The sequence below is a fragment of the Erythrolamprus reginae genome, chromosome 2 (assembly GCF_031021105.1).
Source record: "Erythrolamprus reginae isolate rEryReg1 chromosome 2, rEryReg1.hap1, whole genome shotgun sequence".
Lineage (NCBI taxonomy): Eukaryota > Metazoa > Chordata > Lepidosauria > Squamata > Dipsadidae > Erythrolamprus > Erythrolamprus reginae.
In genome coordinates, this window is record NC_091951.1 from 270,134,060 (window position 1) to 270,160,748 (window position 26,689).

Consider the following 26,689-nt stretch of genomic DNA (forward strand, 5'->3'; position numbering starts at 1 on the left):
CACCATTCTTGTAGCCCGTCTTTGGACCCGTTCAATTTTGTCAATATCTTTTTGTAGGTGAGGTCTCCAGAACTGAACACAGTATTCCAAATGTGGTCTCACCAGCATTCTATATAGTGGGATCATAATCTCCCTCTTCCTGCTTGTTATACCTCTAGCTATGCAGCCAAGCATCCTACTTGCTTTCCCTACCGCCTGACTGCACTGTTCACCCATTTTGAGACTGTCAGAAATCACTACCCCTAAATCCTTTTCTTTTTCAGTATTTGCCAACACTGAACTGCCAATACAATACTCAGATTGAGGATTCCTTTTCCCCAAGTGCATTATTTTACATTTGGAAACATTAAACTGCAGTTTCCATTGCTTAGACCATTTATCTAGTAAAGCTAAATCATTTACCATATTACAGACGCCTCCAGGAATATCAACCCTATTGCACACTTTAGAGTCATCGGCAAATAGGCAAACCTTCCCTACCAAACCTTCCCCTATGTCACTCACAAATATATTAAAAAGAATAGGACCCAGAACAGATCCTTGTGGCACACCGCTTGTAACCTGACTCTGCTCAGAATACTCGCCATTAACAATAACTCTCTGATGTCTACGCTTCAGCCAGCTGCAAATCCATTGAACTATCCAGGGATTAAGTCCAATCTTCACTAATTTATCTATCAGCTCTTTATGTGGAACCGTATCAAAGGCTTTGCTGAAGTCCAGGTAGGCAATATCCACGGCACCACCTTCATCCAACACCTTTGTGACATAGTCAAAGAAATCAATGAGATTAGTCTGACATGATTTGCCTTCAGTAAAGCCATGCTGATTTGGGTCTAATAAGTTATTGTTTTTTGTTTTAAGATAAATAGAATAAGAGAAGATAGACATTCATAGTTCCATTTTATATAGTGTTTTCCTTATATCTTATCCTTCCCATCTCACATTTTCCAGATTTAGGCTCTAAATCTATGTGTAAAGCTTTGTATGATTATTTAATTGCATTGACTTGATTATATTTAAAAGATGAATAACAAAAGCAGAGTTTGGTTCCACTTTCTCTAAGCTACAGAACTTTGGCAAGCAAGTGTAAGTCAAAAGAAAGATCAATAACATTTTTGGTTTATATAATGTCACTGTTTTGGAGCATTTAGTATTTTGAAGGGGAGATGGGAATATATATACCAAAAATAAGCAGATTGTTCACCATTCAAAACAACAAGCTACTTCTTTAAAGCTTGAGAGATAAAGTCTGTGGAATAGTCTGTGGAACCTAAAAACAAGGTTTAAAAACAAAACAAAACAGCAGGTCTTACTGCAGCTCATTATACATTAGATTCAAGGTAACCATCTCTTCAAATATTTAAATATGTTCAGGGTAAGTGATTCATAGTCATAATCATTACAGTGATTTTGAACAACCAAAGTGACAACAAATAACCTAAAAAAACAGAAAAGAAGAGAGCAGTTTTTATTGTCTAATATAGTATCAATCTCATATAAAGAAAGAAAGAACAACATTTAAAGTAAATCACTGCAGTTATTAAGTGAATCAGGTGATTGTTAAGCAAATCCAGCTTCCACTATTGATTTTTCTTACTGGACCTTGACTGGGAAAGTTGCAAATGGTGATCGCATGACCCCGAGACCCCATAGCCATTGTAGATATACATTGATTGCCTAGCATCCAAATTTTGATCATGTGTGGGTATGCTGCGACGATCATATATTTTGTGCACAATTATTAGGCAAGCTGTATTTTTGAGGATTACTTTTATTATTGAACAACTACAGTGCTTTCGGTCAATCCAAAATGTTAATAAATCTCAAACCTGAATAGGTTAAAGTGAGGTTATGGCTTTCTTAGGAGAATATCTATGTGTGCAATTACTGGGCAATTATTGGGCAATTACTAGTGTGCAGAATTATTATGCAACTAAATGAAAAATGAAAATTTTCCTATCTCGCTCATTTATTTTCATCTGTTAAAGTGAGAATAATAAACAACTCAAAATTTACAAATAAATAATTCTGACAGTTCAGAAGAAAATCAGTGACCAATATAGGCTCTTTTCTTTTTAATAACAAGCCTTCCATTCATGGAGTCTGTCAGTTTCTGTCGGTATATTGATGATCAACTCTTTGTGCAGCAGCACTCATAGCAGGGGTCCCCAAAGAAGGCAACTTTAAGACTTGTGGACTTCAACTCCCAGAATTCTCCAGCCAGCTATGCTGGCTGGAGAATTCTGGGAGTTGAAGTCCACAAGTCTTAAAGTTGTCGAGTTTGGAGACCTCTGACCCATAGCCTCCCGAGTCCCGACACTGTTCAGAAAGTTGTACTGTTTTCCTTCACCATAAATCTCCCATTCTCAATATGATTTAGGTCAGATGAGGAATAGGGACGGATCATTATTCTTTCATCTTTATGGCCTTGACTGGCTAGCTATGCATTGGAGTACTTTGGTGATGGAGCATTATCCTGCATGAAAATCATGGTCTTCGTGAAAGATGCAGACTTTTTCTTTTATCATTGCTTGAAGAAATTGTCTTCTAAAAACTGGCAGTAGGTTTGGGAGTTTATTTTGAGTCCATCTTCGACCTGAAAAGGTCCAACTAGTTCATCTTCAATAATAATGATAATAACAACCATAATCTTCAATAATAACTGTTGACTATTTGCAACAAAACGTTTGATGGTTCTGTGATCACACCCCAATATCTTCGAAATTTCAAGAGTGCTACATCCCTTTTAAAGACTTACAATTTTGACTTTTCAGAGTCAGTTAAATCTATTTTTTTAATCATTTTGCCTGAGGAAAAGGAGCTGCCTAATAATTCTGCACACCTTTGATATAGGGCAATGATGGTGAACCTTTTTCCCCCTCGGGTGCCGAAAGAGCATGGCCGCATGCTATCGCACATGCACGAGTGCCCATACCCATAATTCAATGCCTGGGGAGGGCAAAAACAGCTTCCCCCGCCCCCTGAAGGCCGGAAATGGTGGGCCCACTAGGCTCATGTTTTATTATTATTTATTATTATTTATTGGATTTGTACGCCGCCCCTCTCCGTAGACTCGGGGCGGCTAACAACAGTGATTTGTTTATTCGTTTGTTTGTTTATTTATTTATTTTATTTGACTTCTATGCCACCCAATCCCAAAGGACTCAACCTTCCCGGGGTTCCAAAGGCTTCCCTGGAGCCGGGGAGGGTAAAAACGCCCTATCCCATCCTCCAAGGGCCTCTCTGGAAGCCAAAAACACCCTCCCAGAGCATCCGTGTGAGCCAAAAATCAGCTGGCTGACACACACATGCATGTTGGAGCTGATCTAGGACAACAGCTCGTGTGCCAGCAGATATGGCTCCATGTGCCACCTACAGCACCCGTGCCATAGATTCGCCATAACTGATATAGGGTGTTGATCTGTATACCTCCCTCATTACACAAATACACATCACCTGATACACTTGTCTCCACTAAGCATTTAAGTTTATACAGCTTGGAGGTGGAAAATATGCATACAAAGGATGATATGGTCAAAATACTCACTTGCCTAATAATTGTATACGTGGTATAAGTGCGGACACCAGCTATTTTAATGTTGAACAGTTGCTAAAAGAATGGTTATTAAATTGAGGATCACCTGTACAATTGTTTTTATCTGTTCATGTATTTTTTAAATGGTGTACTTTTGTTACAGTATATGTGGTTTTTTGTATAACTCAATCTGCACTACCACAAATTGTTAGAGGCAGAGCAACTCCTGAGGAAAAAAAAATCTAGTTTGGAAATGTCTTGTTATTTTTTTCTTTTCACCATCTGCAAATAAATATAAAAGCATGGCAACAGCAAGAATAACAAAAGGAATTAAAATGTGCTGTTATAATACTGAACACATAACCAGAGCCAATTTGAGAGAGTTTTGCTTCAGTCAACAGTTATCATTCTAAGCCAATGAAATAAGGTCCAATTGACATGACAATTTTTAATGGTGCAAGTATCACATTTGTTCCATTAAAAGGAACTGTACAAGAGTACGAAGTTGTCATCAGGAACTAGAAAGGTGTTGTGAACAAAACAGTAACGGCACATTCCCATTTGGAATATTGTGTCCTATTGTAATTGTTTCAGCACAATTTTGACTGGGGGAGGTACAGAATAAGTAATTTAATATTAGTACATTACACAATTAGTATATTAAACAATATTATTAGTATATTACACAATAGGTGTATGAAGCATAATGACTGATATAATGCTGTGTGACTTCACAAATTAGGAAGAGTGAAAACTGCTCTTTATTCTTGAATTGAATCGCCTAATGCAACTGGCTGAAGCAAATTTGAAACAAGCAATGAGAGTACAGTGAACTGAATATATAAGTACAGCTAACAGAATACAGAGTAGCAACTGCTCTTATATAATGCAGCTTTCTGGTCTTTTCTCTTTAACTTGCTACTCTGATATTTCTTAAAACCTGTGAATTGGAGGAGTCTTAATAATGCCCCTGAAGCCATTTTACTTTTGCAAAATCTTTGATTTCCTCCCTTCTTCAAACCAAAATCTTGCACATTTAAAGAAAAGCAAAGAACCATTTTAATGATAAGCTCCCTTCCTGCCCATAAAGATGCCAAATAGTGGAATTTCTGCAGCTTGGAAGATCTCAAATATATTTTAGGAATAACACTCCTTGTAATTAATTGCATACTTACTAATTACTCCAGTCATATAATTTTCAATGTTACACATAGGCTGTTTAGCCTTTGTTGAAGAGCACTGGTGAGACCACATTTGGAATACTGTGTTCAGTTCTGGAGACCTCACCTACAAAAAGATATTGATAAAATTGAACGGGTCCAAAGACGGGCTACAAGAATGGTGGAAGGTCTTAAGCATAAAACGTATCAGGAAAGTCTTAATGAACTCAATCTGTATAGTCTGGAGGACAGAAGGAAAAGGGGGGACATGATCGAAAAATTTAAATATGTTAAAGGGTTAAATAAGGTTCAGAAGGGAAGTGTTCTTAATAGGAAATTGAACACAAGGACAAGGGGTCACAATCTGAGGTTAGTTGGAGGAAAGATCAGAAGCAACGTGAGAAAATATTATTTGACTGAAAGATAGATCCTTGGAACAAACTTCCACCAGATGTGGTGGTAAATCCACAGTAACTGAATTTAAACATGTCTGGGATAAACATATATCCATCCTAAGATAAGATACAGGAAATAGTATAAAGGCAGACTAGATGGACTATGAGGTCTTTTTCTGCTGTCAATCTTCTATGTTTCTAGAAGTTTATTTATTATTTGGATTTATTATTTGGATTTATATGCTGCCCCACTCCCAGAGGATTATGGGTGGCTTACAACCAAATACAATGATATAAATACCCCTTAAATATAAAATACAGTACAATATAAAACCCCTTAAAATCAACACAAAACAATCTAAAACCCACATTGAAGTGACTTGATAATGTTCCCTTTTAATGTAAGCAAAATGTTAAAGACTTTCAAATATTTTGTTTTCTTTTTAGAGAACATTAACTTTGCCTATTTTCAATTTTCAAATTAGTTGTTCCTAATGCTCCTGATCCATCACTTCTATTCACTTAATTGAATGGAATTAATGCTAGTGGGTAATTTAATTTCATCTGGAGAATCTGAAATTGCCTCAGTAAATTTTCCTTTCACTTTTCTATAGCTTTGTTCTACTTTATAATACTACAAATGTGGAATGTAAGCTTTCATTTAGTTGTAGCTTTTATATACTTCACAGGTATTAATAAAACCTTTTCAGATCATTATTTTAACAGCTTTTTAAAAGAATTCCTTCCTAAGTGTTCTAAGATTTCTATTACTGGAAAAAATGGTTTCTCCAAAAGATTTGCTTGTACTAAATAAGTTCCTTAGAGTAGCTAATCTGCCATGTATTATAAAAATGTCATTTCCTTTCATGAACTACATTAATGTAATGTATTCTGAGCAGAACAATATTTTTTGGATGAGACATGCATTCCTGATAAAAAGTAGATTTCAGGTAACCAGTCTTTCATAATTATCAGTTGTTTCATATATCATGCAAAATTAGTTCATGGAAAATCAATTACTCAGTTGTTCAAGGAAAAGAACTTTCTAAAAAAGCTATTTTTTTCAAAATGTTATTCCTCATTGATAGAATTTCCACTAAGAGTTGAGGAAAGTGTTTAGAAAAATGCAATACAACTCAAATAATGGCATATCATGTTTGCATGTTTATTTGAAACAATTCACAGGATTTTCTGGTAAGATTATAGGGCGGTGATGGCGAACCCTTTTTTGGCTCGCGTGCCAAAAGAGGTTGTGTGGGTGTGCTCGCATGACCGCACATGTCCACACCCCTTTAAAAATTATTATTATTTATTAGATTTGTATGCCGCCCCTCTCCGTAGACTTGGGGCGGCTCACAGCAATAATAAAAACAATGTACAATAACGAATCTAATATATTTTAAAAATATCTAAAAAACCCTTATTTAAAAACAAGACATACACACAAACATACCATACATAAATTATATAGGCCTGGGGAAGATGTCTCAATTCCCCCATGCCTGATGGCAGAGGTGAGTTTTAAGAAGTTTACGAAAGGCAAGGAGGGTAGGGGCAACCCTAATCTCTGGGGGGGTGCTGGTTCCAGAGGGTCGGGGCCGTCACAGAGAAGGCTCTTCCCTTGGGTCCCATTAGACGACATTGTTTAGTCAATGGGGCCCAGAGAAGGCCAACTCTGTGGGACCTAACAGGTTGCTGGGATTCGTGCGGCAGAAGGCGGTCCCGGAGATATTCTGGTCCCTTCCTTTCCCCCCCACGCATGCGTACGCCCCTGCGCTGCCCCCGTGCATGCACACCAGCCTGAAGCCTGGTAGACAGTGGTGGGTTCCCACTGGTATGAACCCACTGAATTTTAGACAATTCCCCCCCCCCCCCAGCGTCTCCGTGTTGGAAGAAGCCCTCCTGCACCCCCTGGTCTTAATGCCAATCTTTATTCTTAGTCTAAAGCACAGCTGAGGGCTTCTTCCACGCAGAGATGCCCGAAAAAAATCACTGAAAATTCAGTGGGTTCATACCAGTGAGGCTCTCTGGATCACTACTGGTAGATGAAAAAAAATGCCCAAATGGGAAAACCGGAAGTTCAGAAAAACACACTTCCTGTTTGCCGTTGTGCTTTTTTTGCACTCTGGGGCTTCAGGAAGCTTCTCTGAACCCTCCAGAGTGCAAAAAACCCCAGCACAATGGCAAAATGGAAGTGCGTTTTTCCGAACTTCGGTTTTGTCCGTTGGGGGATTTATTTTGCCTCTGGGGCAAAAGTTTATCTGAAGTGGCCAGAAGCCCGAAAATCAGCTGGTTGTGCATGCATGCGGGCTGGAGCTAAAACATGAAAAAGTCTCACGTGCCCTCCAATATGGCTTCATGTGCCACAGGTTCGTCATCACAGCTGTAGGGGATACGTTTATCTTATCTCCGTTTATCTTCACTGTCGTTGTGAGGAGATGGAAGTTATAGCTGGAGTTTCAATTAATCATTTTATTGGGGTCATTAGATCATCCCCTGACCAACGAGTGCTTTTTAGCGTAATTTATTGGGTGAATGTTAATGAATGTTTTAAACAGAGTGGGCCTCCTCCGGGTCCCGTCAACTAAACAATGTCAGTTGGCGGGCCCCAGGGGGAGAGCCTTCTCTGTGGCGGCACCGACTCTCTGGAACCAACTCCCCCCGGAGATCAGAACTGCCCCTACTCTTCCTGCCTTCCGTAAACTTCTCAAAACCCACCTTTGCCGTCAGGCATGGGGAAACTAAACATCTCCCCCTGGGTCCGCTGAATTTATACATGGTATGCTTGTGTGTGTGTATGTTAGTACAGGGTTTTTTTAAAACTTTTAATATTTTAATTAATTGGATTATGTATTGGATTGTTTTTCACTTGTTGTGAGCCGCCCCGAGTCTTCAGAGAGGGGCGGCATACAAATCCAAATAATAAATAAATAAATAAATAAAAGTATTTTAGAATTTTTAAAAGATTGTTTTAATTGTATTAATTGGATCTATTGTATTGTTATGTCTTCTATACATACTGTGAGCTGCCCTGAGTCCTCAGAGAGGGGCGGCATATAAATCCAATTAAACTTAAACTTAAACTATTACAACTGAACACATATCAATACATTATGTTTTGTTTTTATATCTGAATAATGCCTTTGTGTCAGTGAGTGGGGTTTTTTGGAATGGAATGGTAAACTCAAGTTTCTATTTAAACCAAAACAGAAACCATAGATTCATCTTCTTTGTCCTTAATACATCATTTTACAGATAGATATCCAAGAGATGTTGTGACAAGCATTAAAAAAAAAAGTAGAACTCTGTTTTGTAACCATTTGTTTGTACCCTTGCCATGCCATTTTGGTTATCTCTTCAAAAGGAAGAAAACCTACATCTAAATTTAACACAAAATAGTTTGTCGCAGAAGCAACTTTCTGCGAAGGCTCACGGATTGGGGCTGAAAAGTGAAAGTGAAAGCAGTATGTGTTCTGACGTAGGCTTCTTTAGAAAGCATGGCAAAACCTCTTTTATTTTCACGACTGTGAATTCCTTTCATTTACAGTCCAGAAGGCTTGGCAAACAGTCTTTCAAAGAGATATTTATCAACACCAACCTTATCTCACTTGGAATGCTGCTGGATAACTAATTTCCAAATGCAGGGCAAGGCAAAGCTTGGCACAGAGTCTATTAGAGTCACAAATGGAACTTTCCACTCTTGAAACGAACGAATGAACAAATTGCTTCCTGCAAAAGCCCATATCCCATTCATTCCTCTTTTATTTCCCATGGGAGGGGTCAATCATCTCCAAGGTGTGTCCTTACTCCCAAGTTGTCCCTGTTTTCTTAGTTGTTCTTGTCTTCTGGCAGCTCTGTGCATGCTGGGAACAGGCTCTGGATGATATCTGACTCTGGAGGCAGCTGATAACTGCCAGATGGCCTTGGTCCCCTCTCTGCCTCTCACACAGAGCTTTCATCCAAGCCTTCCCCAGACTCCAGGACTGGCCCATTTCCCTCCCCAACCTCCTCACTGTCCGATTCTGTTGCTAGGCGGACCACAACAGTATGCTCTGTCCCATATTTTACTAGACAAGGTTGACCTGATAGATCAGCCTCATCAGAAAAACACTCCCTGAAAGGAAGAAAAAAGGGAAAGAGAAGAGCCTGAATCTCAGTTAAGCCAAAGTTTCCTCTACATCTGAACTAGATCACATTCATAATGATATCTACAGTATTTCGACGAAATATTTTCTCTACATCTAAAATCTTGCCACAATTAGAACAATTATCCATAATGTATATATAAGCTTATTATTATTTTATTTTAACCTTCATTTTTGGCATTTTGGAAGCAGTTTAGAAAACACCTAAGCTTAGTTTAGTAGACTGTAACTGTAAATGAATAAAGGAATGTACAGTACTTCCATTAATGTAGTCTTTGAACAATCAGCCCCATTATTTTTACTTGAATTAAGTCCATTATTTCCTTTATAAAATTGAATGTCCGTTCTTTATATGAATTATCAAATAAAAACTATTAATATTCAAGATATTAATCTGCCTACTGCTTCAATTATATTGAGTACCAGACATAAATGAATCATGCATGCTAAATGAAAATCATTAATAGTTATTAAATAAACATGAAAGTTGAACATAAAGTTTAATCAAGGATGAGATACACAATTTTGAAATTTGCAGATGTTTTGGACCAGATGTCAGGGTTCCAAGTAACACCCCCAATGAAAGAAGACTCTGAGGCTTGAAGTTTCTCAGAGTTCCATTTTATTAGAGTTGTCATATTGGCACATCTAGAAAACCCAAATCTGAAAGACACCTCCCCCAGGCTTTTATATTTTATGTTTGGTATGTATGTGTTGTATGGTTTTAATAGCTGGGGTTTTATGTATCTTTTTCTTTTAATATTAGATTTGTTCACTGTTATATTTGTTTTTATAATAATATTATTATTATTATTATTATTATTATTATTATTATTATTATGTCAGTACAACACAGCAAACGAGATCACTATGCTGGATTTCGTATTTCATCACCAGTCGGGTGCTTCCCAAGCACCTAGGACTGCGTGATTTTATCAATTCCAATGGTTTTCAAATGTCCGCTGAGATCCTTTGGCACTGTGCCCAGCGTGCCAAGTACCACTGGGACCACTTTCACGGGCTTATGCCAGAGTCGTTGCAGCTTGGTTTTTAGATCTTCGTATTTCACTAATTTCTCTAGCTGCTTCTCCTCAATTCTGCTGTCTCCTGGGATTGCAATGTCGATGATCCATACATTATTTTTCTCCATGATCACAATGTCTGGTGTTTATTATTATTATTATTATTATTATTATTATTATTATTATTATTATTATTATTATTATTATTCCAGGTTTTCCCCACCCAAAATAAAGTCCCAGCCCAGCACGCACATGGTTCAATCAAAGCACCTTCCTAATGCCTCCCAGTCACACCCCTCCAGGTGCGGGGCAAGATGTCCTTGACTCTGAGAAAGGAAGGTTGTTATGACTATCTATCACCCCTGCTCCATACAGTCCCCTCGCCCAGTTTCCCACAAGAGCAAATGTGGCAGGCCTGAAGGTCCAATGCAAAAGATGGCTTTCAGGCCTGACACCAGGATGTTGAAATTTTGTTATACAAGCAAAATTTGCTTCATGCAGCTAAATGCTTTGATGTACAAAGACAAAAACCTAAATAATAATTAATAAATAAAAAGTGTCTTTGCATTCACAGCCTGTTGGATTCCAACTTTAGCTTGTTTGGATGCATTCTATAAATAAATATTATTTCTCAAAAGTTCCTAAACAAATAAAACATACAAAGCCTTCACTCTTAAAATGGACCATTTAACTGCCCTTTTGGCAACCCTATCAACCCCAATATGACATGGTAGTTAGGATTGGATCCTAATTACCAGGTCATAGACTATTTAAATTGGGAATACATGGGAAGGTGCATGAAGGTGAAGGGGAAAGGGACTCCTTCATTGAGTGAGCAAGAGTCTCAGATTCTGTGTTTTTAATAGATTCGGTATTTCAACATTTAATTTGATTTAGTATATAGCAACTCTTATATATAACTGGGAAAGAAATAGGTTTAAATTTCCATTCCTGCCTTTAACTTGTGAAACTGGATTTTATTAACTTGGAGCTTGCCAAAATGTTTGGCAGTCTGTGTTGTTGAGTAGAAGAAAGAAAAAGAAAAACTTTGTGTCATGGAAGATAAAAGACAGAAGGAGACAATTAAGATGGAGCATAATCTTTGGGAGTTCCACACAGTACAGTTTTGTGTTCTTTCCCCCTACGCACATTTCTTCCTTTGCTTTTCAATTGTTTCTTAGCAAGTATTCCAAAACGTTAAAAGATTACCAAAATAGATAAACAATGAACTCATCAAATGTTTTTGAAAACATCTTGGCAGACCAAGAACAAGCTTTGGCTGTAGTCTGATGAGGCATTACTAAGCAATGTGGTTGAGTGCTATGCTGAATAGTTGGGTGCTAACACGGATCATTTCTCATTGTCTCAAAAGCAATGCCATCCTCATCATTCTTCATCAAAAGGAAATGCCAATTATCTTCAGTAATATTACAGAGAGCCATGAGTATATGATGTACTCACTACTTTTCAGAGATTCATTGTGGTTGACAGAAAGAGACCTTGGTCCAGTCACTTTCTTCCAAGCCCAACTCACCTCATGGGGTAGTTGTGGGGAAAACAGGAAGGAAGGTGTGTTTGATATGTTCGCCACCTTGTGTTATTTGTAAAAATAATAAATGTGGGAGGGAGGGATGGGAGAAAGGAAAGAAAGAAAGAAAGAAAGAGAGAAAGAAAGAGAGAGAAAGAGAGAGAGGGGGGAGAGAAAGAAAGAAAGAAAGAAAGAAAGAAAGAAAGAAAGTCATACAAACACACTGACCAGGTTATCCTATATTTTAGAGGGTACATTTTCTGGAGAATAAATATATTTCAATGTATTTTCTTCAAAAGCATATTGCAGAAGTGCTGTAGAAAAGCACACTGTACTTTCTTGGGTTTTTTTCCCTTGAATATGTTTCACTCCTCATCCAAGAAGCTTCTTCTGTTTTTCAGCAGCTTTGGGACAACCGTGACCTGGATCAATCATGGCGAACCTATGGCACAGGTGCCACAGGTGGCACACAGAGCCATATCTGCTGGCACGGGAGCTGTTGCCCTGGCTCAGTTCCAATGTCCATGTGTGTGCCAGCCAGCTGATTTTTGGCTTGCACAGAGGCTCTGGGAGGGCGTTTTTGGCTTCCAGAGAGCCTTTGAAGGGGATGGGGGATGGTGTTTTTACCCTCCCCCAACTTCAGGGAAGCCTTTGGAGCCTGAAGAGGGCAAAATACGAGCAGAATTGGACCCACCAAAAGTTGGGAAACAGGCTGTCCCGGCCTCCAGGGGGCTTCCGGGGGGATTGGGGAAGATGTTTTTGCCCTCACCAGGCATTGAATTATGGGTGTGGGCTCTCTTGCATCCGCGATAGCATGCTCCCATGCTCTTTCAGCACCCAAGGAGAAAAAGGTTCGCCATCACTGACCTAGATGATTGAAAATCTCTATAGATTTCCACAGCATGTCTTTAACAGCAAATTCAGGCACTACAAATGAGTATCAGTGAATACATTTGATGTGTTTGAATTATTTTAAAGCTACTGCTTGTGCATGGGGGTGGGGGGGTTTGATGAAATCTGAATTATGGGCATAGTGATTCTTTCATCACTTAAAAAAAAAAGATCTCTGAACCATCCTGGTGTGTGTGTGTGTGTGTGTGTGTGTGTGTGTGTGTGTGTGTGTGTGATTCCAAGAGCCGGGAATGAAATCAGGTCACTGAAATTAAAATATACCTGGCAACTAGTACGCCTCTCCTAAGACTGCTTCATGTCATATTTTTTTTGACCCAAGTAACTTCATTGATACAGTTGCCTCCCTTTTATAAGGTTAGAAGCCCACTGAACACCATACATGAAAACATACTAGGAGACATTGATCTGTCATTTACATCCTTCTTGTGCAACTGTTTAGCTTGAATTTGTGCTGCTGTCAGAGGCAATAAGGGTCAGCAGTTGTGGTGACAAATTGGTTTTGACAAGCTTAATGACCTCAGGAAGAAAAGTCTGCCACATTGATAGCAAGTACAGGATAATTGGTTAGCTCAGCCAAACAGAGAATGTGTTAAAAACCCCAAATTCTCTTTGGCAAGTCAATTTTACCATTCATCAGAGGTGGAAGGTTACAACCAGCAATTTTTAAGCATACAAAAGTATCCACAGCCTTTTTTTCCCCCAAAGCCAGTTTTATCTGACAAGACATTGAGAAGAACAATCAAAGCTTTCAATTAATGATTATGGGATAAAGTTAAGCAGATTGTAAAGAAGAAGTTGACTAGTATTTAGAATAGCATTTACACTTATGATTGTTTAAAAATTGTCAGGGGGTTTTGCACGCTAGTGAAAATGTTCTTTTAAACTTAAATTTTAAAACTGATGACATGATATCTTAAAAGTAAATCATCTATATGTGAAAGATAGCAGGTATACTTTTATTCTATTAATTCGTAACCTACTGTTATAGCTTTAGAATATATAAGAAAAATAGATATAAGCAGCAGAAAAATTTACAATATTATTATTTTTAAAGCAATACTGATTTTCTGTCATTTTTAAAGGGATAGAATTGTGATAATGAAACCTTTTCCGTTTTATAGAGTTAATTGTGAGCAATGATTAATTTCTCTGCTCCTTACAAGGAAATGGTTTTTTTCTCTATTTCATTTCATGAGAACATGGAGTTAGGCGCCTTATCATGAATCAGTGCTACTGCTAAAGAAAATGTAATTATTTTAAATTTCTAGATAAAAAAAGAAGCTTATAATATACCAGAATCTTGTTTCATTTATCATGAGTTTAAGATGCTCTTCCAAATAATGAAAACTTTCATCTGTTGCTGAACAAATTTAAACCAAATAAAAGTTTCCTTTTTCAGTTTGTTTTTTGCACATAATAGCAAATTACAGTCTGATATTTGAAAAGGACCTCTAGTTTATTTCTAGATTATATTGTTACTCATAAACTATAAGTAATTATTCTTTTCTGAAGAAAAAAACCTAATTGGAAAAAGCTGATGCAGCTACGTAAAAGAAGAATAGAAAATGTTTACTAAGCAACAAAGTACATATTAAAATCTTGCAACACATTTGCATATGATTTACTTGAGTGAAAAGTAGAAACTTCTGGGATTCACACTAACTGAAATACCAATTGAACATTGAAATAAAACTTCCTTGCATTTTCTTTTAATACAACTGTTTTTTCTGGCCATCTTTTTCTCAAATCAAATATCCTGTTTCATTGCACTTCACTTTAAGCATAAAAGAATTAAAAATAACTGCCTAGATTCTAACTATTAGGCTATATTAATTCAATCTCTTTAAACTGAAACATTTTAATGAATGTGAGACTGTCTCTGAAGAAAATGCAGAATGTTTTCCATATTGGATTATTACATAAAAGCAAAAGATGTGAAATGCTAATACAGTTGAATCAAATAATAGCATCATGTAGAGAGCCACCTGTTTAGTGTTGAATTCCTTCTCAGGAAAAAATATATGGTTTTTTTAAGGATTGTAATTATAAATGTTGTTTAATAAAGTATATACCATCATCCTCTGAAAGATATAAAAATTCATTTTCAGAACACTGAACATAAATTCTCAATTGTAAAAAAATTCATAAGGGCTATGATGCAATTAACTATTTCTTTCAGGAATTGATTTACATTGTAGCATCAAAGAGAAAATAATAAACTTCTTTATTTATCTTACACCAGAGGTAGGAAATTCCTGGCCATCAGCCAGATGCACACCTCTTAAGCATTCAGTCTTGACCTTCACTCTTTCTCCGCATCAAACCATCTGCTCTATATTATTTATTTTGCCTTTCATACCTCTAATTTACAAGCTAATGAAAAGAATCGGATTAAAGTTAAAAAGAAAAAGTTGGAATGCTGTTGAGTCTACGCTGCTGAAACCTCAACAGTTGCTTTGTTAAAATACGTTTGAGATAATTTATCTTATCTGAGATAATTTATCTTTGAGATTATTACTGTTGTACTGAATGTTTTATATTTGTGTTTTATAAACAGATCAGTGTTTCTTTGGAAGATGAATGGATTAGCCTACAGCAGGGGTCTTCAAACTTGGCAACTTTAAGACTTGTGGACTTCAACTCCCAGAATTCTCCAGCCAGCACAGCTGTCTGGAGAATTCTAGGAGTTGAAGTCCACAAGTCTTAAAGTTGCTAAGTTTGAAGACCTCTGGCCTACAGAGTAAATTGAACTATTGGAGTACAGAGCCTCAGGATGTTTTCAGAATGTGATAGTGATTGGAAAGCCTTTTCCTTGCTCATACATCATATAAGGGGCAGAATCAACGCTTCCCTATGATGTCATCTCACCTAAAAACATGACTCTACAAATCATGTGGGTGGAGTTAATTTAATATTTATAACTGTATTTACATAGTCACCTTAGAAAAGTGGCTCTAAAATAGACTGATATAATTACATTGATCTGATCTATGAAATAGCTTGTTTAACACATACTTACAGATTATTTTCCTGATTTTAAAGCATTAGTATAGTGCTACATTAGTTTAATTGGGTCTTAATTTGAGATTATTTGATACTTTCAGAGTCTTGGCAGGTTCTTGGCCTTAATTGGAATGTTCTTAGATCTGGGCCTTATTGTGAAAGAAATTATAATCTGAAATTACATTTTGTAAGGAACTGCAATTTTAGAATTATTCTTATTTAGAAATGGTGAGGAAAGCACTTTTTGGCAGGTGAATAGTCTGAAAAAGGGGTTACTGTCCTTACTCAGCTAATAAGGAATGAAACTTTAAAAATATTTTTTAATTTTTTATTCCATTTAATTGTATACATCATATAATTATCCCAATTTATACAACATGTACAATATTTTAATTGTACACTGTTAGTATTATGTACAAGAGGGTTGGGGTTGCAATATATAAACAAGCTAACATTGAATGCTTGCATGTATTGAAGTACTACAGCTTTAAGAGGTAGTGTTGCAAATTGCCATAAGAGGGAGCCAGAAAGCCATGATTCTCTCTTCCGATCTTTGTTTTTTCTGCTGATTCACTGTAACTGTAACTGATGTAGTAAGCTCTGGATGTTTGATAATAGTTTGATGTACCTCTACTTATGAACTTAATTTGTTCCATGACCAGGTTCTTAAATAGAAAAGTTCATAAGAAGAAGAAATTGTTTCCATAGGAATCAATGTAAAAGCAAATAATGCGTGCAAACCCATTAGGAAAGAAATAAAACCGCACTATTTGGGTGGGGGGAGAAACAGGGACCATGTGGCAGAGAAAGTTTGCATTCAAACACCCTCCGCTTTCCCCAACTGGCTCCCCTTTCTCGCGTGTCCCCGGCGCAGGGCTTCTTGAATCCTTCTCTGCCGGGATGGGGTTTTGTCCGTTCTTCTGAGGAAGCAAATGCCATTACGAGGCAAAGTTTCCGAGTTCCGCCCAGCAAGAATGAGGACCATAGAGGGGCAATGCGGCGAGTCCCCTCCGAAGCCATTTTCACATGATCTTTAGCGCCTCTTCTCTTTCGGTTCCCCATCTCCACCGGCCACTACCGCATTTCAAAATCCAAGGTGGGAAAAAACTCTTAACACCATTGACGGCGCTGGAGAGTGGAAGCGACTTGATTTCTTCCCTACTTAGAGTTAGTGTGTTCTAGCCTAGCTAGCTAGACGAGTCCCCGCGGTGCAGGCGGCGTATTTCCCCCTTAGCGCGCTGTCCTTTTCCTGAATGGGGTCTGTGCATGACCTTGATAACTCAAGGATTCTGCACATTCTTTAACATATACATTGTATACTTGGATATTTTTTTACATTTATATTATTATAACAAACTTTTTTTAAAAAAATTAAATGACAATAATATTCAAGGAATCTGGAACATAGAAAATATCCAGTGTTACAGAAAAAGTGATTTCAGGTTTAAAGAAATGCTAAGTACATTTCATATCCCCTAAAAACCAACTTCGTAGTGTGCGTTCTGCTCAATGAGGTTGAATAAGTGGGGCATTTTTAAACTGTTGAATATGTAGTAAATGTGCAGGAACATTACTATAAATACTTTGGAACTGTCCAGAAGTAGTTTCCTATTAGTTGGAGGAGGAGGAGGGGAATTGAGTTTAAGTACATTAATGAGTATTCCATTATATTGAAGAAGTTTAGAATTTATTAGTTTAGGAACAACTAAACTAAATGAAATTTATCAGCTCTATTTGAATTGGCTCTGAGGCATGGTTGGACAATAATATTCTGTATTATCTAACTTTAATTCATTGCTTGAAAATTAAATTGTAAAAATTAGTATAATACTATAATATTGTTTCTGTAAAAATAAGGGGAAATCTCAAAATTTTAAATTTCAAAATTTGAATTGTATTATTATGCTATTGGTAGATTTATTTATTTATTTATTTATTGATTGATTCATTCTATCTTCTGTGATTTAAATGCCTTTTTTCTTAATTTCCACATGAACTGTATAGCTTTTTATTTTACATTGTTTCATTTTTTAGGCATATGCTTTGTCAGTAAAATTTAAACTAAATTAAAATATTGTTCTTTTTTAATGCTTATGCTAAAAATCATCTTGAAAAATACCTCCTATTCTCTTATCGATGCCCAATTTAATCTTAGAGAGAATATAAACCCTAATCTAAACATTTGCTTCTCAATTTGTAGCAAAATGAACTTTGGTTATACCTCTTAAACTTTGAGAGACATTGCAGAATTTGTATTCATGGAGAGCCTAGTCTTCCTGATGCCAGATCATAGTTTTTATGTATACTATTTAAAACAAATAAAACATTTTAAACAGTCAAGGAATAGATCATAATTGTTTAAAATGAGTTGTATGATAAATAAGAATACAATTTTATCAGTGAAGCAGATTACCGTACAGCTGTAACCTACCTCACTCCCAGTTAAATCCCTTTACTATCTTATTTTCTCTTATAACTCTTAACAGACTCAGTCTGCCTATTGTGTATTTTCTTTTTTTTTCTTTTTTTTTTGAAAATATACTTTATTTATTTACAAATATAATTAAAAACAAGGAAAGGGATTGGGGGGAAGGGGGACAGAACGAAGGGTTGGGGGTGGGGTAGAGTAGGAAGGGGAGGGAGAATTCAAAAACAAAACATTTATGATAGAATTGTAATACATGTGAGTTGTAATACACAGGTGTCTTAAAGGGAATGTAATAACTCTTACTTTCCTAATCTTAATATGTATATATGTTTATAACTCAAATGTCGTATTTCTTAGTATATATAGGCATTAAAGTTCTAGCAGTGAAAAGGAGGAGGAAAGAAAAAAAAGGAAAGAGAGAGAGAGAAGAATCTGCATTTAGTGCAGACGTTTTTATGGACGACTTTTGTTTAGTTGTAGTGTGGGGAGTATATAGGTGATATAATGGGTGTATATAAAGATTAGTTATTCTAAAGGTAGTTAATACGTTTATAGTGTGTATTGGGTTGGTTAGAAGACAGATAAAAAGAGATTTAATATATTTTCTTGTTGCAAATTTAATTAGTTTTTGGTGCTTCTTTTCTAATTTATTTTAATATTAATTTGAGTGTTGGAAGGTACTTTGGGGTGTGATAGAGTATGAATTTTACAGTAAAAGTTTTTTGTATTTTTTCTGAGAAACCCATTTATGCCAATGTTCCCATACTTCGTAGTATTCTGAATCTTTTTTGTTTTGTGCTTCCATTGCTATTTTAGACATTTCAGCACATTCATTAATTTTCGTAATTATTGTAAAGAAAGAGGGTACTTGATCAGATTTCCAAAGGGAGGCATATGATATTCTGTATTTTCATGTTGTAAGATGAAAGCTAGTTTTGTTATGTGTTGGGCAATACTGCCATAATCCTCCAATGTTAATTCATTGCTTTCCTCCTTTTCACAGACTGATCAATCTAAAGAAACAATCTAAAGAAATGTAAAAGCATAAGAATGTACCATACTTGGTTGCTAATTTATTTAGCGAAGTTTCTAAGCTAGTCTTTAATTTCTCCTGTCTGAGTAGACAGATTTCATATTAGAGGAGATATTTCTATCTGTTTGCACTCTGATTTTCTATGCCAGTCATTTAAACCAATGTCACCGATAATAAACAACAGCCAATTACGCTAAAACCAATGTTTCATTTTAGTAAGAACTCTTCAAGTTGTAATTAAAATCAGTGTTAATTTATCTAAACACATTGAAGACATTAAAACATAACCATTTATTTTAAGGACTGTCTCTTCCATTAGGCAAATTATGCTTTTGGTCATATAGTGCTTGTTAATACATTTCATATCTTTTGAAAGGGCTACATTATTGTGATCAAAAAGGAGAAATTGCTGTTTTCCTTTCCTTGCTTTATTACTAAACAAAAATAGTTTCATTTTTAAATATAATGCACTCTGCCTAATTACCTACAAAAAATGCCTATTGCTTTTCACGAGACAACAATTTAAATGTGCGCAGGACTGCAGATTAAAATAAAGTTCCCCCAAATAGTGCATAGTCCAACAATAATGACAGCGCTTCATGGGATAGCTTTTAAATAAGAACATTCAATGATGATATCTGTATCATAACATCATAATACAAATTGTATAATTTAGGTAACCTACGTGACATCAGATGCCTCAATGTGCATAAAGAATGTGTTTGTTAGCTATGACTCTTAATGATCTTTAGGGAATTGAAAGTGGCTTTGGATAGGGCATCGTAGATGATGAGTGTTGTATTTTGAGAACTGCCGAGAGAACTTTCATTGGTAGCTCATTACCTACCAAGACAAAGTCAAGGTACTTATGCTTGTACATAGCACTTTATTGGACTATTATAATGCAATACAGGAGGTTTCACTTGTTGGGTATTTGGAAGCGTCAGCTGGTGTAGAATGCAACAGTGCAGGCAATCAATGGCATGGTTTACTTGGCACATGGGACACCATTGCTTTCAATCCACATTGCCTTCCATTGCTTTTGGGTATTGGTAAACTTGCCCCAACCCTAATAGCTTTTCACAAGTCCCTGAAAAGGACTCAGACTTTTATACTTGAGACTGCAGTTCCTCTCTTGCGTTTGCTGGTGGTTGTTTTTATGTTGTTTGGCTCCTATGTGTTTTTACTTTTATATTAGGTGTTTGTCTTTTATTGTCAGTTGCCTATAGTTACACATGTGAGATGGGTGGTCAATTATGTCCCAGCATAAATATAGCTAACTTTATTTGTTCTGAGTGATAGTATAATTGTAGAGAGTAAAGTAAATGGGTGAACCAAAGTTAACTTGGATGAAGGCCCAAGGCTTTGGTTCAGGTCACTATAACCTTGGCTATTATTGCTTTCTGTATAATCAGCAGCTGCAGCTACGATAAGGAAGTAGGGAAAATGTGTAGGGGGGACTTGCTTACTGGAAATGTGTTATTGTGTGGGTATAAAGGTCCTCTTACTGGAAATGTGTTATTGTGTGGGTATAAAGGTCCTCTTTTTATGCTGGGAGAAACAGGATGTTCCCATGTACACATGCCAACTGATGATATATATCGAAAACTGTTATTTTCCACAAACTGTTATAACCATATATGGCAACTTATGCTCCCCCAAGCTATTGTGTACTCCAAGGGTATAAAAGAGGGATTCTGACACCCATTCGGGGTTCAGGCCATTTATTTTGTTATCTTGTGCCTGAACCTGCGCAATAAACCTTTCCTTCATCTAAAGTGCTGGCTTCTGTCTCGTCAATTCTACAACATTTTCTGGCGACCCAGATGGGACAGTAAGCGAGGCGATATTTCGCTGAGGGTAGCCTGACCCCTCGGGCCCATCCGGGGGCCACTGCTGAACATTCTCCAGGCGCCACGGGGGAGCAAGCCTCCGGGAGACTGCAGTGACACCCCGCTGGGACCGACGGAGCTGACGGTGAGCCCAAGATCCCTTGAGGGAAGGAAAGGAGGTCTGAACGGATTGGTATCCTGGCCAGGAAGGTTTGGGAAGACGTCTGCAGGCGAGTATTTGTAAATTCAAGTGGTACCGGTCTCATTTGGAGATCGAAGAGGGGGTCTGATCACCCCCCTGGACTCGGGGCGATTGTCCTAACGAAGTCTGTGTAGGTTGTGTGGGTGGTTAAACCTTCGCGGTTCCCTTCAGTGACTGTTGGAAAGTCCAGCACTGTGGGCCGGAGGTAGTGTGGTTAGGGTAGAATGGGTGGTGGAGGAAGCGTTCCCAGTACCCCACTGGAATGCATGCTGAAGGGTTTTGATACTTATTTCAATCATAGTGATTACAAGCCCCCCCCCCCCGTCCTAGGGCAACTAAGGAGAGGCTGCGTTTTTTATGCCAACAACAATGGCCTCATTTGGGGGTGGGGTGGCCACCGGAGGGAACGTTTAAAGACCAAATTATAGATGATGTGTGGGGAAAGATAGTTGTAAATGAGGAACAGTACCCCAATCAGTTGCAATATATAGAGGCATGAGAAAATGCGGTGGCAGAAAAGTCAGGGGAGCTTTTGCAATGTCAGGCTGAAATGGTACGTTTGTGTGTGGCTAGACCACGGAAGGAAAAGGCTAAGAATACGCTGAGTAAAGGAGGAACTGCGAAGGGAATTGTGAAAAGGCAAGAATCGAAGGTGTCAGACTCTAAGAAGAAGGTGTTGGGACAGGCTGAGGAGGAAATAATCAGGCCCCCACCATACGCACAAGTGTCACCCCCGGTAGATAACGCACAGATGGCAGCGGCTGCTGCATTATCAGATGATGAGGAAGGAGAGGCTGTGGGGCCCGCCAAAAGGGAAGGGGGTGGTGAAGGAATGGCATATGGAGCAGGTCGTGAGAGGGGGGCTGGAGCGATTGATCGAATACAAACAAGGGCTGTGACTGCGAGGGCTGAGGCAGCCAGGGAGGAAGCGGCAAAACTAGAGGAGACGCAGAGAGATTTTATGGCTCCGTTGCGTCAAATGGATCAGCAAGTGGTGAATGCTCAGACTGAAATGTATACGCAAGTGAACCCAAGAGCAGAGGATAATGTAAGAATGTTGAACGAGAGGTTTATAGCTCAGAGCTATGAAGATATAAGGGAGAAAGTTGCAAAAGTTAGAAGGAGCCTTGGGGAAGAATACTATAGAGCTATTAGAAGTGGCACGTAAGGTGTTTGTGAATAGGGATAAGGTGGAGAAGAAGGAAAAGGATGCACGGATGCATAAGAAGGCTGAGTTGTTGGCGGTGGCGTTACAAGGAAGGGCAGGGTTTCCAGGAAGGACTGGGTTTCGGGGCAGAGCCCCTCTCGGAGGCCCCCCTCGGTTCCCCTATAGAGGAGGAAATGCACAAAGAAATTCTATAGGTGGGGGAGCTACAGGATTGGCCGGAGTAGCCCCAGAGAATGCCGCTCAGGTTGAAGGAATTGGCTTGGCAGGTACTGGATGGACTGCGTGATGGGGACCTGGCTTAGAGCAGACCCCCCCTGAGCCTATGGTTACAATGAATATTGGGGGTCATCAGACTACGTTTTTGGTGGATACAGGGGCTGGTCGATCAGTAGTGAATACGCAGATTGCCCCTCCAGGGCCCCATGAAATACAAGTTCAGGGGGTGTCTGGACGGGTAGTCGGGAGGCAAATTTTGAACCCAGTCACCTGTGAATTTAATGGTTCTGAGCTCAGACATGAGTTTGTGTATATTCCGGAATGCCCTGTGCCATTGCTGGGCAGGGATTTATTGAATAAATTAGGAGCCACTATTTCGTTTAATGAGGGAAGGCAATCTTTAACGCTTAGTCATCGCCCTGAGACAATGTGGAGATTGATGGTGGCTAAGGAAGTGGAGCAGGCTGTGTCAGAAAAGTGGAGGGGGTTTGCGGTGCCTGGTCTGTGGGCTGAAGATAACCCCCCCGGCTTTGCCTCACATCACCCCCCCATTATAGTGGAAGTGAAACCGCTTGCCACTCCTGTGAACATTAGGCAGCGCCCTTGTTCTAGGGAAGCAATAGCAGCAATTTATAATTGTATCCAAAAGTATTTAAAGGCTGGCATTTTAGTCCCTATTCAATCCCCGTGGAACACCCCGATCTTACCCATACGAAAACCCGATGGATCTTATAGGCCAGTACAGGATTTGAGGGTTGTGAATAGTATGACCGTTACCATTCACCCGGCAGTGCCCAACCCATATACATTGTTGAATTTGATTCCGCCCAGAGCAAGGTGGTTTTCAGTGATAGATTTGAAAGATGCATTTTTTACGATCCCAATACATCCAATTAGCCAGCCGCTGTTTGCTTTTGAATGGGAGAATCCAGAGACGGGGGCTAAGAGGCAGTATGCATGGACTCGTTTACCTCAAGGTTTTAAAAATTCACCGACGTTGTTTGGGACAGCTTTGGCTAAGGATTTGGTATATTATGTACCTAGACAGCAAGGGGATACAATATTGCAATATGTAGATGATGTTTTGGTTACAGGACAATCAGAGGAATCATGTTGGGACAACACTAATGCTTTACTTGTATGGTTGTTGGAGTGTGGTTATAGGGTGTTTCGGAAAAAGGCACAATTTGTACGGAATCCCATTTGAGGTGGCCGGACGCTCTACCATTGGCTCTTTATCCCATAAGGAGTGCTCCAAGAAGGCAGCACCGACTTTCACCTTATGAGCTGATGTTTGGGCGCCCTCCAACACTTCAGAGGAGAGATCTGGCTGGATGGCCTGAATTGGGACATAAGGGGGGAGTATGGAAAATGGAAATGGTACAGGAATTGGAGAAACATGTAGAAAAAAAAAAATATATCCGAAATTATGTATTGGAACAATCCCCCCCCAAGACTTGTAACCAAGTGCCATACTTTTCAGCCAGGGGATAGGGTGTGGGTGAAACATTGGAAACAGGAACCATCAGAAGGGAGATGGAAGGGTCCGTATGTCGTAATTATGACATCTCCCCTTGCTATTAAGATAGCCGAGTCCAAATTTTGGATATATTGGACTCGAGTGACGAAAGCAGCAGATGAGGAATGGAGCGTGCAGCCAACTGCTCATCCAATGAAATTGAAATTTTGCTTTGGGTATATTAATTGCTACACGCTTTGCTTTTAGCATATGTGTTGTGTACAAATATAACTGGGCTATCGGGAAAAGGCTGCGTGTTAAAGGGAGACCACTCTGCAGGGACCTTACCGGCAATAGGTCTGCATCGCACAGTGGTGAAGACAAAGCCCCCCCTGCTAAACCACACCGGAAGCTGGTTTTCAACGCACGGGAGAGGCTGGGATGAAGGGGTCAAGGGGTTTTGGGGTACTTATGTTAATCTTGCTTTTATGCTTTGCTGATGCTAATCATGTATGTATTCATAACTGTGTGTGTGCTTATACTGGAGGTCTGGCGGGGAAGATCTATAAAGGGTGTAAATATATAATATCTTTTAGGAGAGTCTTTGGAAACATTGTACAGATAGAGGTTGATCGTTCTATTCCCTCAGGAACTACGTTTGCCTTTGGCATAAATGGGCTAGGAAGGGATCCTATTACCTATCTCTCAGTTAAAATGTGGAAGGTGGTTGCAGGGGAAGTGCGAACCTTGGGGTGGTCTGTTTATGATTCCCTTAGGAAACTGGAAAAACCCCTGCCTCTCAGTGACGCAGCCATAAATTTGTTTGTTGAACTGGCTGAGAAAGTAGCAAAGACACTGACTGTTAGGAATTGTTTTGTGTGTGGAGGGACGAATATGGGGGAACAATGGCCATGGGAGGCCTTGGAGGCAGAGCCCCTTGTTTTTAATAATCTGTCTGTTACTGGCAACATAACTAAAAGGGAAAGAGTGACAGGAACCATGTGGACTTTAACCACTAACTTAGTGGGTAGAAATTGCTTTATGAGAATGGGAAGTGTGAATGTTGGACATTTGATTTGTTTGGGATTTTGGGATTTAGCTTATGAAAAGTGGATTTCCCCGGGGAATGCTACTGAACCTGTGAAATTTGATACTACAAATCTTAACTACCTTGGGTCTGTAGGTCAGGGAGAAGAATGGGTAGCTCCTCAGAATATGTATTGGATATGTGGCAAGATAGCCTATGAAGCCCTACCTAGTAATTGGTCTGGCTCCTGTGTGTTAGGCTGGATTAAACCTTCATTTTTCTTATTGCCAATAGCGACTCGCCAAATGTTAGGTGTCCCCCTGTATGAACCCATTGGCCCACGAGATAGACGACGGCGAGATATAGAGAACACGGACAACCAGGATAATACCTGGAGGTTCCCATGTAAGACCTTGGCTGCATATGAGGAAAGTGAGGTTTGGAGTTCAGAAAGGATTGTGTGTACATATGGGAAGGCTACGTGGGCGGAGGATGGGTCCTGGGGATACCGGACACCGGTTTATATGTTAAATAGGATCATTAGGCTACAGGCAGTCCTTGACTTGTCTGGAAGGAGGATAGATTTTGCTTTGAATTATCTATCGGAAACCTCTACCAAGCTTCGGACTGCTGTGTATCAAAATAGATTGGCATTGGATTACCTCCTGGCGAAGGAGGGAGGAGTTTGTGGGAAGTTTAATCTTTCCAATTGCTGCTTACAAATAGATGATACTGGAAAGGTAATTAAGCAGCTCACTAAGGAGATACGACAATTGACCCATAATCCAGACCAGGTATGGAAGGGCATTAATTTAAAAGATATGTTCGGTACTTGGTTTCCTAAGTTGCCTGGATTACAGGCAATAGTGGCATTTATTGGGTTGATTGCTGCGGGCTGTGTACTTTTACCTTGTATCTTACCTTTCTTCATTAAGACTATATTCAATAGCTTATCATTGCTGGCTGAGCGTGAAGCTACTGCTCAGGTGATGGCTATGTGGGAATTTGCTAAAGATCGTAATGAAGCTGTATATGCTGCATTGGATGCGGAAACTGCGGAAACTGAGTATGCGACTCTCCTTGCTGAGGAAGAAGAGTCGCAAAGGGGGGAATAAAGTAAATGGGTGAACCAAAGTTAACTTGGATGAAGGCCCAAGGCTTTGGTTCAGGTCACTATAACCTTGGCTATTATTGCTTTCTGTATAATCAGCAGCTGCAGCTACGATAAGGAAGTAGGGAAAATGTGTAGGGGGGACTTGCTTACTGGAAATGTGTTATTGTGTGGGTATAAAGGTCCTCTTACTGGAAATGTGTTATTGTGTGGGTATAAAGGTCCTCTTTTTATGCTGGGAGAAACAGGATGTTCCCATGTACACATGCCAACTGATGATATATATCGAAAACTGTTATTTTCCACAAACTGTTATAACCATATATGGCAACTTATGCTCCCCCAAGCTATTGTGTACTCCAAGGGTATAAAAGAGGGATTCTGACACCCATTCGGGGTTCAGGCCATTTATTTTGTTATCTTGTGCCTGAACCTGCGCAATAAACCTTTCCTTCATCTAAAGTGCTGGCTTCTGTCTCGTCAATTCTACAACAAGAGTAAGGAAGATGA

At 38.8% G+C, this 26,689-nt stretch overlaps 2 protein-coding genes across 5 annotated transcripts in view; both read left to right on the plus strand.

Moving 5' to 3' along the window:
* Positions 1–26,689, plus strand: part of GLIS3 (GLIS family zinc finger 3) — a 195,460-nt gene that overhangs the window by 93,227 nt on the left and 75,544 nt on the right. The window lies entirely within an intron of this gene.
* On the plus strand, positions 22,679–26,641 carry LOC139162344 (endogenous retrovirus group 3 member 1 Env polyprotein-like). Its single transcript, XM_070742597.1, has 2 exons — positions 22,679–26,361; positions 26,401–26,641. The coding sequence occupies exon 1, from the start codon at positions 24,483–24,485 to the stop codon at positions 26,181–26,183; it is 1,701 nt and encodes a 566-aa protein (XP_070598698.1). The 5' UTR covers positions 22,679–24,482; the 3' UTR covers positions 26,184–26,361; positions 26,401–26,641.

Coding starts and splice junctions, on each gene's coding strand:
- LOC139162344 (XM_070742597.1), top strand. CDS start 24,483: ATGAAGGGGTCAAGGGGTTTTGGGGTACTTATGTTAATCTTGCTTTTA.